The following is a 14,622-nucleotide window of genomic DNA, read 5'->3' on the forward strand; positions in this document are numbered from 1 at the left end:
AATGCTTTTCCTGCCACTCCCTCTGTTTTAAATGCATCTTTTCATGATAGATAAGAGGGCCTAAAGAATTGCAACAGCGCACAGCACCCCGGGCACTGTGCAAGCTGCCATTAAAGGTCACAGTGCATATAAATTCTTACTTTGTAGCAACAGTTCTTCCGTTTCTGTCCACTGCCACAGCTGCACGGCTCCCGGGCTCGAAGCACCAAACTCACGTCCTCCGTCTCCAAGACGCTCTGGTAAACGGCTCTTTGGAAGTCTGTCAGGGAGCAGTAAACTATCTGTAGAAAAAAAGGGTGAAAATGGGTGAATACCCTCTTGTTTACATGGCGGAAGGGCAGGGCAGAAATACAAGGAAATCTCTCCTCGCAAGGAGTCAAGGAGTTACCTCAGGCGGATTGTGAGGTGTCACCCCCCCTGCCCACCCCCCCTCCTAACGTTCCCAAAGCAAGAGGTCCAATGGTTGTGGCATTGCCCTTTAGACCCTCAGTTGCCGAAAATAAAACCAATATTGTACAAGGAAAATGCCACCCCAACAGTTTAAGCTTAGCAACGGTCTCAAGGCAATAATAGAGGCAGAGAAAATGCCCCCACCACACACATTAGTTGTGTAGTAAAAAGCAAACACAACTGGTGTACAGTTGAGCCTTCACTGCACTAGTGATGATAGCTGCGAAGCTGCATCCCATAATTTAATTTTGCTTACAGAGTGTTTAGGTAAAACATGACAGCATGCAGTGAAAGACAATATTACTTAGAATGATACAATCATCCTAAATTTAAACCACAACTCATCTAGGTGGTAAAATATACTACACACACATCTCAAGTGGACAGTGCTTTAAATGGGCAGGCATTGTCACATACTAAATGCCGGCACTTTGTAATCGGAAAGGAAGAGAGCTAGCACTGCTCAGGTGGGTCACAATACGTATAATGAGAGAGTACAGCACTCATCAATAGCTTGGCCAACAGGGAGTCTGGGATAGTGAGTGTCTGAACTTCCATATTTCCATTTCATGCACTGCAAGTGGAAGTGTTTTTTTAGAAATGTCCCACTGCATCTTGCTTAGCGCCATGAATCTGTGCAGCACTCGGACAGCCTTTGAGACGGTCAAACAAATTGATGGTAAAAAGTCTGATAATGGGACTCCAGATGAAGGATGCAACTAAACCTACCACAAACGTTGCTAGGTCACACATTTATGCAATAATGATCCCATTTTAAATTTCTCACTGTTCCACTCTTGCAAAAGTGGAGCACATTTATTGGTGCAATTAGAGATAGCGTTGCTAGGCAAAAGCCTGCACTAGTTTACAAACAGATGGACAGAAAATTGTATACTAAGAAGATGAATGCCTCTATTCAGATTACAGAGTAAAGGAATGTAAAGGGGTGTGACAACATGTGAGGCACAAAGACGTCTCGGGGGATTGTGTAGTAATCAATTTTAGAGATCGTGGTGTGGTTAACCACATACTCGAGTGGGGATGTGGGAACACAGCTGGTACTATACAGTCACTTCCACTAGGTTACTTTTACCAACCCGAAGCGATGACCTTTATGGGAAGATCTGACTATACGACAAGGGAATCTTGTACACCCAGGGGCCACAGGGACAATCAATCTTCATCTGGAGTGTATGCTGGGAACTTCAATGTCGCTGTTAATAATAGATTTAGTTCCCTTGAACTAGTGGATTGACTGCAACCCCTGACAGCAACACAAACCGAGATGAACTCACATTTCCATGACATGCGCCCAGAGGTGATCAATAATGACGACAGACACAATGGGAGGGAGGTATTGAGTCCTTGTCCCGTTCTGCAATCGCTCCCAGAAAATATAGAAACTACTGGGTATTTCCCTACCAGAGCCGACCTAGTGCGGAGTCCAACGCCTGCCCCTGACACGTTGGCAGTCGAGTGTCCCAACACTAGGATCACATCCTGGAATATCGCAGGAATCAGTTCAAACTTGGATATCCCTGATTGGGGGGAATATATAGACCCGTTTGACCTGTGCCTATTCCAGGAAACTTGGGCCATGACAGCCCCTCATAGAGTGGGATTTACTACATTCATAAACCCCGCTTCTCAGGGTGCTAGGGGGAGACCGTATGGAGGCCTCTGCATCTGGGTGGGCATCCATCTAGGTTGTTTCGTGAAACTGATAGATACTCAATCTCCAGATATTTTGTGTATTCTTTTATCTTTTGTGGATGGTCCCAAGGTAGCCCTTATTAATGTGTACTCTTGCCCTACTCCAATCACGCAGACATCACACACTCTGACCCTGCTTGACACCCTGCTCTCTTCCCTCACTGACTCTGCATACAAAGTCATAGGGGGAGACTTCAATTGCCACTATGAACCATTGTCTGGCAATAACTCTATTACCCACGATGAAGACTCGATATGGTCCATCCCAGAATGTAATATGTATCCTGCTCGTGGTTGGACCCCCTTAGGGGTGCAGCTCTATAAGCTCACAGTTTCCCATTCACTTAGAGCATGCAATGGCAGATTTCCTTTGGACATTCCTGGTAACTTTACCTATAACAGACCTGGAAGGAGCTCCACCATAGATTACACCATGGTTAGTGTTGAATTTTGGAGCTGCATAAAAAATTTCAGAGTAAACTCTAGGCCCGACAGTGATCAAAATTCACTGGTTTTGGAATTGAATCCTCTCGTGGGTCATAGTAAAAAACACTTTCTTGAGAAGCCTGCCCCCCACTTTAATCTAACAGCTGTTAATGGAGGGAGAAGAGTAAGATGGACCAAATTTGTACAGGCAGAGGATAAGGTCGCTACACTATATCATTTCACCATTCCTTTTTTAGAGAATGCTTTTAGCTTACCATATGACAGCTTTAGCCAGGATTACCTCTCTTCCTTTCAGAACATTCATCAGGGATTATGTGATAAACCAGCGTGTTTCTTTTATACCACCGTTGATCTCAAGGCACGTCTTTGCAGCAATAACCAATGGCATAATAAACTATGCGGTTTAGCCAAACGTGCCCTACTTCTGGAAATTAAAAGGGGAACAGCTTCAAGAATAAGAGCTGCTAGGGCCCACTACAAGAAAATTATTGCTGAGGCGAAGCGGGAATGGGAGGTGGGCATAGGGGAGAACATTAAATCCGCCCTTGACAACCGTGACTTAAGGTCCTTTTGGAATCTTGTTAAATCTGGCAACATTGAAGGAGCACCTGCAATCAAGCCCAATGTTAGTGAAGCTGTCTGGAGCCTCCACTTTAAAAAACTATATTCTATAGGCATCAAAGACACTTCTTTAGACTCTCTAGCTGCTCTTGCGAACCCCAGTGTTACATCTGTTCCCAGTAGCACAAATAATACTATTCCTCCATGCACTATGCAATAAGTGGAGGTGGCTGTGGATTCTTTATTGCCAGCGAAGGACCCGGGCCTGGATAAAATCCCTGGCTATCTGTATCGCAGCAAACGTACAGTCTTAATTTGTGCCGGTGCTTTCCGGTGCTCAGCACCGGCACTTATTTGTCAGGGCCGGGTCTACGAGCGATATTAGTTGCTGCCTGCTCAGTGCTCACTGAGTTCACATGGGTTTCCCTGGTGGCGGCGCAGAGCTGATATTGCACGTGAATGTCCTTTAAATATTTCAAATTGGACCCTGCGGATGCCCGACCTATTAAGAGACACACACAAACTGTCAGAAATCGGCGCCTGGGTCCCTTGCCTCAGCTTACGGGTCACTACAATCAATCACAGTAGTGCTACGGTGCTACCAATGACGCCTGGAAAAATTATTAGTCTACCCCGTCCCTCCTTGGCAAATCATCAAGTTTGGTTCCCCAGTCGGACCAATGATCACTGTTTTCGCCCTCGGCCCTCCCCAGCATACTGCGCAGCCTCAGCACAAATCGCCCGCCGAAGACAGAAGACGGAAGCGGCGTGTTGCGCAGCAGGCCTCGGGTAAATTCAAACGAAAAGGCAGTGTCAGTAATGTGTAGTCCCGCGATTATGGCGTCTCGATTCAGTTTGCTAATAGGGGGCAGCCCGGTCCCTGCTGCAGTCAGGCAGAAGTCATTCTAGGTAGGATGCGTGGGTGTGTTGGGGACAGTAACTCTTTCTGCAACATGTAACTTTTCCCACCGATATATATCCCATCTAGTGTGTTTTTATTCTTTTTTGCAACAGAAATCACTTGTGTCATGTTTTTTATGTCATCTATAAACTTGACCTTCCTGACTCGTGCAGATCCGGTTGCTCCCCTCTGTCCTCCTGGGTATCGTAGCGCTATCCCTACGCTGCTTTGCTCTGTGCTCTGTGCCTGCTTTCATCCTGAAACTATATCACTGCGCCGCATTGGGATTTAATTGTGATCTGACCTTAGCGCTGCTTTGTAATTTATTTTCACTGTGCTAAAATCGTAGCGCCGCTTTCTACTTTTCACGTGCTCTGCTCATAGCGCTGCTTTGTGCTGCCCATCATAACGTCCTCCACTCAGCATTATTATTTGTAATTCTATTTTGCAGTAATAGCGCTCCACTGCTCGCCCCAACCTCCCCCTGCTTAAAGTTGTTATTGTTGCAGCCATTTGCTTAGTGTGACGTCCAAGCCCGTCCCTCCAATCACGCTCCCGCCTCCCAGCTGAGCCTGCCTCGCCCCTCCCCTTCCACCATCCACTTATGACAGGAGCATTTGCGCGCAGCGTCCACGTGCAGCGATCGCGCCCCTTGCGCGCCGAAGGCGCGCCAAAGGTAAGCCTGTCTACGCCCGTCCGCGCCTGGACCGCGCCCAGCGCCAGTCCCCCTGGTCCCTGTACCCCCCACCCCACCCGCTTCTCATACGACGCCTCCACCCTCTTAGCCCTAAACCCCGGCCGACTCCACAACTGCGTCCAAGCCGCTCCCGGACACATCCATGGACCCTTCTCCTGCTACTCCTGCAAGTTCGACGGCACCAAGATCGAGTTCTCATCCACGAACACAAAAGATTCACCTGACACCAACCACCTACAATGCATCCTGCTCAACACCCGCTCAGTCCACAAGCACGCCATCGACCTCTGGAATCTACTAGACACCATCTCTCCAGATGTCGCCTTCCTTACAGAAACATGGATGAACACCTCTTCTGCCCCAGACATCACCATTGCCATCCCGGAAGGCTACAAGATCATCCGTAAGGACCGTACCGACCAAACAGGAGGAGGCATCGCTATCGTCCATAAGAAATCCATCAGCATCTCAACCAGCTCAGACGTCAATCTCACCAACACTGAACACCTTCACTTCCAGATCCACATCGACCCCAAGACCACACTCAGAGGCACCCTCCTCTACAGGCCACCAGGACCCCGTGCACAATTCAGTGAGGACATCACGGATTTCATCACCCCACACGCCCTCCCCTCCGAGGATTACATTCTTTTGGGAGACCTCAACTTTCACCTTGAAAAGAACAACGACCGCAACGCCACCACCCTTCTGGACAATCTCGCCAACCTCGGACTTAAACAACTTGTCACTACCCCCACCCACATCGCAGGTCACACACTCGACCCTATCTTCACCTCCAGCAAACATGTCTCCTTCAGCCACACCACAACTCTCCATTGGACGGACCACAGCTGCGTTCACTTTACCTACAACAAGACCCCAACCAACAACCATCCTCAACCCACTCTGCGAAGAAACTGGAACAAAATCACCATCGACCAGATCTCCTCATCGCTTCTTCAAAACCCCCCTGCCCACTCCACAAACCCCGACCAAGCAGCCATTAACCTCACCCATTGGCTATCCAACAGCGCCGACATCCTAGCACCATTGAAAAAACGTCAAATCAAACTAGGCAGCAAGAAGGCCTCCTGGTTCAACGATGATCTTAAGAAATCTAAGAAACTCTGTCGATCCCTTGAGAAGGCCTGGAAAAAAGACCCAAACACCAGCACCAAGGACGCCTTCAAAAACGCCACCCGTATACACCACCAACTGATCAGGAATGCCAAGAAAGCCGCTTTCAAGGACCGGCTAGATAACAACGCCCACAACAGCAAGGAATTATTCAACATCGTCAAGGAATTTACCAACCCCTCAGCCAACTCCAACGACATCACCCCCTCTCAAGCCCTCTGCGACTCCCTAGCCTCATTCTTCCACAACAAGATTGCAGACATCCATAACAGCTTCGACAACCGACCCGAAGACCATCCCACCCAACCCTCTGCAGGACCTCCACCCCCCTTGAACATCCTCAATGACTGGAAACCAATCTCCACTGAGGACACCATCCGCCTGATGAACTCTATCCACTCGGGATCCCCCACAGACCCATGCCCTCACCACATCTTTAACAAAGCAGACTCCATTATAGCACCGCACCTCCGAGACGTCATCAACTGCTCCCTCAACTCCGCCACCTTCCCGGAAAGTTGGAAACATGCCGAACTCAGCGCCCTGCTGAAGAAACCCACAGCCGACCCCTCCGAACTCAAAAACTACCGCCCCATCTCGCTCCTTCCATTCCCGGCCAAAGTCATCGAGAAAGCTGTCAACAACCAGCTCGCCGCCTTCCTCGAAACCAACAAATCCCTCGACTCTTCACAGTCCGGCTTCCGAGCCAAACACAGCACTGAGACCGCACTCATCGCAGCAACAGACGACATTCGAACTCTGCTAGACAACGGAGACACAGTCGCCCTCATCCTCCTCGACCTCTCCGCAGCCTTTGACACAGTTTGTCATAGCACCTTAATACAACGCCTCAGAAACATCGGAATTCAAGGAAAAGCACTGGAATGGATCACCTCGTTCCTTGCCGGAAGAACTCAGAGAGTCCGCCTTCCACCATTCAAATCAGAAGCTACCGAAGTCATCTGCGGCGTGCCACAAGGAACTTCACTCAGTCCCACCCTCTTCAACGTATACATGAGCCCCCTTGCGGCTATCGCACGCCAACACAACCTCAACATCATCTCCTACGCCGATGACACTCAACTGATACTATCACTCACCAAAGACCCCAACACCGCCAAAACCAACCTACATGAAGGAATGAAAGAAGTAGCCGAATGGATGAAGCACAGCCGTCTAAAACTGAACTCCGACAAAACTGAAGTCCTTATCCTTGGTACCTCCCCCTCCGCCTGGGATGACTCTTGGTGGCCAGAGGCCCTTGGAAAAGCACCCATTCCGACGGACCACACACGGAACTTAGGTGTCATCCTGGACTCCTCACTCTCTATGAACAGACAAGTCAACGCCGTCTCATCTTCTTGCTTCAACATTCTTCGCATGCTCAAAAAAACTTTTCGCTGGATCCCCACCGAAACTAGAAAAACGGTCACCCACGCACTGGTCACGAGCCGCCTGGACTACGGAAACACCCTATACGCTGGTACCACCGCAAAACTCCAGAAAAAACTCCAACGCATCCAGAACGCCTCAGCCAGACTCATACTAGACATCCCGCGTAAAGACCACATCTCCGAACACCTGAAAAACCTCCACTGGCTTCCCGTTAACAAGAGGATTACTTTCCGCCTCCTAACCCACGCACACAAAGCACTCTACGAACTTGGACCCGAATGCCTCAACTCACGACTTTCCTTCTACACCCCCTCCCGCCACCTACGATCCTCCAACCAAGCCCTTGCAACTGTACCTCGCATCAACAAAACCACCATGGGAGGCAGATCCTTCTCCTACCTGGCAGCTAAAACCTGGAACTCACTTCCCACTCACCTTCGCCTCACTCAGAACCACCTTACTTTCAGAAAGCAACTTAAAACCTGGATATTCGACAAGTAATTCCCCACCCTTCCTCAAGCGCCTTGAGACCCTCTGGGTATGTAGCGCGCTATATAAATGACTTGACTTGACCTGATTCATTTATTATAATTGCACACGTTTGCCCGAAGGCATCATGGCGGTAGAAGTTCTAAAATCAGTAAACTAGGGCATAATTGATGTTTAGCTGTACTTATTTAAACCTATTGTTATATGCCACGTTTAATTTCTCATGCTCCTGACCCATCTGCACAGGTTTATGGTCCTGATCGCTTTACTCAATATTAATATTAAAATTCATACAGTCATCATATGTTTGCTTTTGTATCACAATGCAACATATGGCGCTCTGAAACCTGGACGTGGTGGAAATGGCGCTACGGAAAACAATACATAAATAGTTAATGACTAAATATTTCCTTGCAGAAAAGACCTATATAAACAGGTGCGATACGAATGCATTATGCTACATGGCTACTGATTGCTCATATTCTCCTGATGAGTTACAGAGCAAAATCCATATTGGGAGTATCATTAAAACAAAATATGAAAAATGTAAACCCAAAGCAGGGAGCACTCAGCCCCTAATGCACTGGAGCATGCAGGTCGTTTTAACAGCATTAAAGGCCCCTGGACAAAGCAATGCACAGGCCACGCCTACACAACCACTCACAGGAAGAAAAATGTTAATTGGAAAATTAGTATTCAATTCTGGTCTGCATGGGCCGTTAAACATTTTTCTTCCTGTGAGTGGTTGTGTAGGCGTGGCCTGTGTAGCCTTCAGCTTAGCCCAACATGCCTTCTCTGGTTCTAAGAATGTAATCCGCATTACCATGGTCCTCTTGTTCAATAATTCCTCTAGGCCCAGGGTTTTGCTATAAAATCACCATCTCCACAGCGCACCCCCAGGGCTCGTTGGCGAATCTGAAGCCTCACTGAAGCCCTTCCTGGTTTGAAAGGACTGGATGTGGCCGCTCTGCTATTCAGACAGCCTGCCACTATCCATGGGCATTGGTACATAACTATGCATGGAAGTGAATGTCCGACTTTCCTCTCCATGCCCCTTTTGCCAATAAGTGCGTTAACCTCTTCAGTGCCTCACTGCACCCCCCCCCCCCCCTCCCCCCTCAAGCCCACTGCCCTTCACCTCCTGGTCCATTTATCGTTCAAAAACATCTTCATTTGGTTTGGATGGTTGATCACATCTCTTCATAAAAACAAAGATTAAGCGTTTTTCTCTTCCTATAGACACAGCCCCATTTCTCTCCACAGCCACTTCGCCCCACATGCACCGCTCCTCTTACTCTTGCACAGTTAAAGCACACTTTTCAATAAATCAACCCCACAGACATCTCCCTTTTCTTCCTAAGTCTCTTCCCACAGGTCTGTGACTCACTATTAAGTACAGGGTCTTCTTCACTCACACTGGCAGCCACCCATCTGAAATAATTAAGATGCTTGCACTTCTACGCTGCCTTAAATTTCAAGCTAGAACCCCCGTAATATAGCTCAGTGGGTTAGTGCCCACTAGCAAACATTTGAATACAACACGAGATTCTTTTGTTCTACCTCTTAATTTTGAGTCAATTAAATGAGCACCACCGAGTAGCTTTTAAAGTGCTATGAAGTCCCACAAAGCAGTCGCTAAGTACTATGCAAGAAACAGTATTCCCATGAAGCAACTTAACAAAGCACTGCTGCACGCCATTGTTATATCTTTGGGGGACCGCAATAGTATGAACTGTCGTCCTTGTAAGAGTGTGATGGTTAGTAGTTGTGTTGTTACTGTCTTTGGCAGCTGACAGGGCCAATGTGTGATGCTAGCTGCAGTGGCCACCCGACGGGAGCCCCGGCACTTAATATTTTACAAATTAAGCACTGCGAACGTAAGGTTTGTACCCCCTATATATGGGTATTCTTCAACGCCCTTCTTCAGGGCATGAAGTTACCTCCAACTTGGTTGGGAGCGGAAATTGTGCCCATATTTAAAAAGGGCTCTCCTTTAGATCCGGCGAATTATCGCCCAATCAGCTTAATAGATGTCTCTCAGAAACTATATTCACCCTTTCTACTGGCGAGATTGCAGTCTTGGATGGAGGAACATCAGATCCTTACACCGCTACAAGCTGGATTCTGGTCGAAGGTTTCTGCCATCGACAAGGTATTTAGACTGCAAATGGTACACTGGAAGACTGTTATTTTGGAAGGGGGGCGCTTGTACCTTACTTTTGTTGATCTAAGATCTGCGTTCGATATGGTCCGGGGCGATAAGCTCTGGGCCATAATGTGAGCCATGGGTGTGCCACCTTACCTATGTGACCAGATCGAACGCCTGCACAAGGAAAAATTTGCAAGGGTACGTTTTGGGAAAAAAGGCGAACTAACAGCCCCCTTTTTGGTGGAAAAGGGGGTCAGGCAGAGCTGTGTGCTGGCCCCCACTCTCTTTTCTCTCTTCCTCAATGGCTTGATTGCCGATCTATTGGCCACTAAAGATTTAGATTCCCCCCGGTTGGCGAATCGTAAGATCCCTGCACTTATGTTCGCGGACGACACACTTTAATTATCCAATGGGATTGCCGAGGACCTTGACAGAGTTTTGCAATTTTTGTAAAAAAGAGACCTTGAGATTAACCTCTCTAAGACTAAATATATGGTCTTTCATGCAAATACTTTTAATTGTCCCCATCCCCAAATGAATGGGATAACCTTGGAGAGAACGTCCACTTTTGAATACCTGGGGGTCAGTATTAATGACCAGATTGACTGGGGGCCCCAAGTAACAAAAGCAAACCTAAAATTGTCACAATCTTCTGGTGGTATTCTTAAGGTCCACAACAAATGCAGTCTGAAAAAGGTGGCCTCCCCAGTAGAAATATATAAGACACAAGTCAGGGGGGGGCCCTTTATGGGGGTTGAACTGTGGGGCCACTGTTTTGACAACTCGCTGGCTCTGACAGAGAACAACTTTTTTAGACGCCTTCTGGGGCTCCCGAAGGTTACACCACTTATTCCTTTGAGGCTCGATCTGGGAGCTGAACCCATAAAGGATATAATCGCCAACCGCCCTCTTCTCTTTTAGCGACGACTCTGGAGCACCCCTGAACTCGTCACCTACAAGGAGGAATTAAAGAACGTCCTGTCCATTCTGGGAGCAGGGAAGCTACCATGGCTCCAACATATCAGACACCTCTGCATTAAAATTGGGAGACCTAACTTCTGGAATTCGCCGGAGGATACATGCCCCCTCATTTCAAAGAAGTCACTCTCCCTGGTACTAAAGGAACACAATTGGCGTGCCTAACACAGAACAGTCAATTGGGTGTTCTAACTGACAGCTTTTTGGGGGTCAAACACATCTATAAATTCGAGTAGACTTTGGAAAACATTCAGCCCTTTATGGCAAAGAAACTTTATCTCCAATTTAGGCATGGAACACTTCCACTAAGGGCTTTAACTAATAAATGGAGAGGTATTACAACCACTCCCTTGGGTTGTCCGGGCTGCATAGAAAAAGAGGAATCTGACCTCCATGTACTGTTATTTTGCCCCTTTATAAAACAGCTAGAGTAAGGTGGATTCGGCAATTATGCAACAACTTGGGCCTCAGGAATTACTTAGTAGTATACAGGATCCTGAAATACGATTCTTCTCCATTGATTGCCTTTGCCACCTCAAGGTTTCTGTTCTCAATGTGGTGCACTCGCAGAGCTAGGATTAAAGTTACAGAAAGCCTGTGTAGTTAGGTTCCAGCAAAACAACTGCCATGAAAGATAAGCTTCTCTTGCTCCTTGGTAAACTGAATTCGTTCTATGTCTTTTTTTAAACTTTTATTGGTATTTTAACATACACAATATGTCATATTTTGTATTGTGAACTCATTTACATTTTTAACTCGGTTTTATGTAAAGCTTTATATTATTCAGTGGATCAATTGCCTTAAATTTTAAATTTTATATTGTGTTTTCTATTCTGTTTTTATGGTTGAAAACTGCCGAAATAAAGCTTTATTGACTTGACTTGACTTGACATGTGTGACTATCTGAATTTCAGTCATCAGATGTTTCATCAGATTGATTCAAAAGAAACAAATTCATGCGATAAACTCATACATTCAAACCAAACCAGCTACTCCAGTAATTAGATCCGGTATCAGTTCTATACTACTTTCCCGTGAAAACAGGTGTATGCCTACGCCAAAGAAGCAGCACAAGCACTATAAAAGGGGCATTTGCCCTTATCTCAGGACTCCATGATGCTTTTGCTTCATTGTCCTGCTCCTTCTAGCTGGATTCTTGCTCTCAAATTGCACCTGCATATCCCCATGCCCTGACATTCAATTTTCATTATGACTTCGGCCTCACTCAGACTTGTTTGTTTTCACTGGCTCCTCTGGAAGGCTGTCTGAACTTCTTGTGTTCCCCAAAACTCCTCCACATTATTGGATTATAACTTCATTTTGTGACGATTTCCTCTTTGGATTACATTCTAATCTCCGGAGGGATTCCTCTTCCTCCATTCTCTAAACTGATCACTGGAACAATAATTTTCCTCACCTTGAACTTGCTGAGCTATTGAAAGCAGTATATAATTGTAATTTGGGATCTTTTCCTATTGAATTCGAGACTGAATCCTTCAAGATTACCACTGATCTTTAACTATGGCACCAGCCTGGGCACATTTTAGTACAAACTAGCATCTTTCCTAAGTGCACATATGAATACTCATTTTCTTGCTCTGGCAGTAACCATTATCATTTCCTCTTGCAGACTTAGGAGTTGTTTCGGTGTAGCCAGCTCTCTGATTTATGGATACAGATTCTATTGGCTGTACCTGCTTGGCAGCCTCTTTAATTATGAAATACATCAGTTGAACTGTACATCTAACACTAGTAAAAGAAACAAACAGCAACCTTTTACCCTTTATCCGTTTATTTTGGTGACAGAGGCCACCATTTTCATAGTCAAAACTATTTAGCCGCCAAGTTTTTGTTTCGGTCTCTTCTGTGACTGTAGACAACTCAGTGCCTATCTGGTACCTTCCTATTACGTTTTTGGCTACACCTATTGTAAGAAGGTGGTTATTGTGTCAACGCCCCAAACCATGTCTCTATTGCCTTTCATCATAGTCTGAGAAATTGTGTCAAAAGCCCAAAACCATGTCTCTCATCCCTTTCTTCATACAACAGGGTTATCCTCTTGTTCATATAAGGAAGAGCTGTAGTAGTACTGTCTGTCAGGCCATGCACACACTACTACTTTACTGCAAGGAGAAAGACGGTCAAAGTAAAGAAAGGGCTTGCAGCTTCAACAGACTGATGAGTAACTTTTTTCTTGGTGTCCATATCCTGCTGATCAACATGTCTGCAACACTGCACCCCATGTGCTGACGGAGTACAACAGATAAATGATACCCCGCCCCCATCTCAGAGGGGAGGAGAAAGGGCAACACAAACAGGTAATCACAAACGGCAATGGTTAAAACAAAACAAAATAACCCATGAAGGTGGAATACAGGAAAAATATATTCATCAACAAACAATAAAACACATTTTATGTTGGCATAATGCAGCAACATTTAATAAGTGCGTGGGGTGTGACAGCTCAGTGCAAATCAGTGACCAAAAAGGTGCAACGAAATGTATACAAGAAAATTTAAAACCATGCAATAGTCTGCAAGGTAGCTCATCTCATGTGATCATTGAATTCGTAACAGAAGGAGGCTTCATGGGCGTTGCTTTTAACACTTCTTCCATGTTCGACCGCGGGAACAAGTAACATTGCTACAAACATTAGGACAGATCTAAATGGGGAAGGAACCCAGAATACAATGAGGAGAGAGTTTAAGGAGTTATGGTTGCTAAAATATGTGAAAGAATATTTTAATACACAACTGTCAGAAATCTGTCTGCATAAACAATCAAATGTCATGATTTTTATATTTAGTTGTCTTTTCATTTGTTTTTGATCAGAAACAAATACAACCATTGAGCCTACATTTGCTGCAAAATAGTGCAAACGGTAAGTAAGCATGAGACGCACAAACACAATCTTAATATTAAAACAAAAGAAGGGACCCTCTTACCCGGTCTTCCTTCTTAGGCAACTGATTACTTATGATTGCTTTAGTGCGCCTCAGGAAAAAGGGCGACATCTTCCTTACTAGCCTTTGCATAACTTTTCGTCCAGTAGCCAGCTCTCGTTTAGTTGCATTATGTCTCTGTCCATATTCCATTGGGCTTGAAAATTTCTCCTTGAATTGAGTTCTGCTTCCCAAACATCCAGGCACTGCCCTAAAAGGAATTCCTCAAAAATCAGGCTTGTTCTCAATTCACATTCGCATCACACTGTCTCAAAAACACTTTCAGTATTTAACAAATAGAAATAATGCATAGACCTTCTGAACGCTGAGCACAGTGATGGATCTGAAGGCTGCTTTTTCGCCACTACCTAATGCTAAATAAGTATCTTAGTGTTTCGGCTTGCATCAGTGATATAGTACAGTATTAACAAGCTATAAGAGGAATTCCACATCTAAAATGTTTATTGGACAGTAACGTAACCTCAAGTAAAGATGCCAGCTAAACATTGAGATCATCAAGAACCTGTGATGCAAAAAAGGAAAATCGTAATGTGATAGATGTGCATTGCTATGAAATACTACTAAGCTGCATTCAAATGTAAGAACGTATAAGGACATGAGGATGTGGCCTAACGGCTACAGTGGTCGACCTCGGAGCTGGGGAACCGGATTCGAGTCTCGGCAGGGTAGCTCAACATCATGTGATTCTGGGCAAATCACTAAATCTCCCTGTGCCTAATTTAAAAAAAAAAAGAACATGTCT

General features: G+C 45.8%; 1 protein-coding gene across 3 annotated transcripts in view; it reads right to left on the reverse strand.

Annotated features, from left to right (window-relative positions):
- The window catches only part of ERCC6L2 (ERCC excision repair 6 like 2), a 1,198,109-nt gene that overhangs the window by 796,027 nt on the left and 387,460 nt on the right, over positions 1 to 14,622 (reverse strand). For all 3 annotated transcript variants that reach the window (XM_086961179.1, XM_086961178.1, XM_086961180.1), the window contains 2 exons: positions 13,863 to 14,070; positions 141 to 281 (listed from right to left, as the gene is read on the reverse strand). In XM_086961179.1, the coding sequence (XP_086817305.1) occupies positions 141 to 281; positions 13,863 to 14,070 (349 nt within the window). The remainder of the gene's footprint in view (positions 1 to 140; positions 282 to 13,862; positions 14,071 to 14,622) is intronic.

Source organism: Lissotriton vulgaris, chromosome 3_1, assembly GCF_964263255.1.
Source record: "Lissotriton vulgaris chromosome 3_1, aLisVul1.2, whole genome shotgun sequence".
In the NCBI taxonomy this organism is placed as follows: domain Eukaryota; kingdom Metazoa; phylum Chordata; class Amphibia; order Caudata; family Salamandridae; genus Lissotriton; species Lissotriton vulgaris.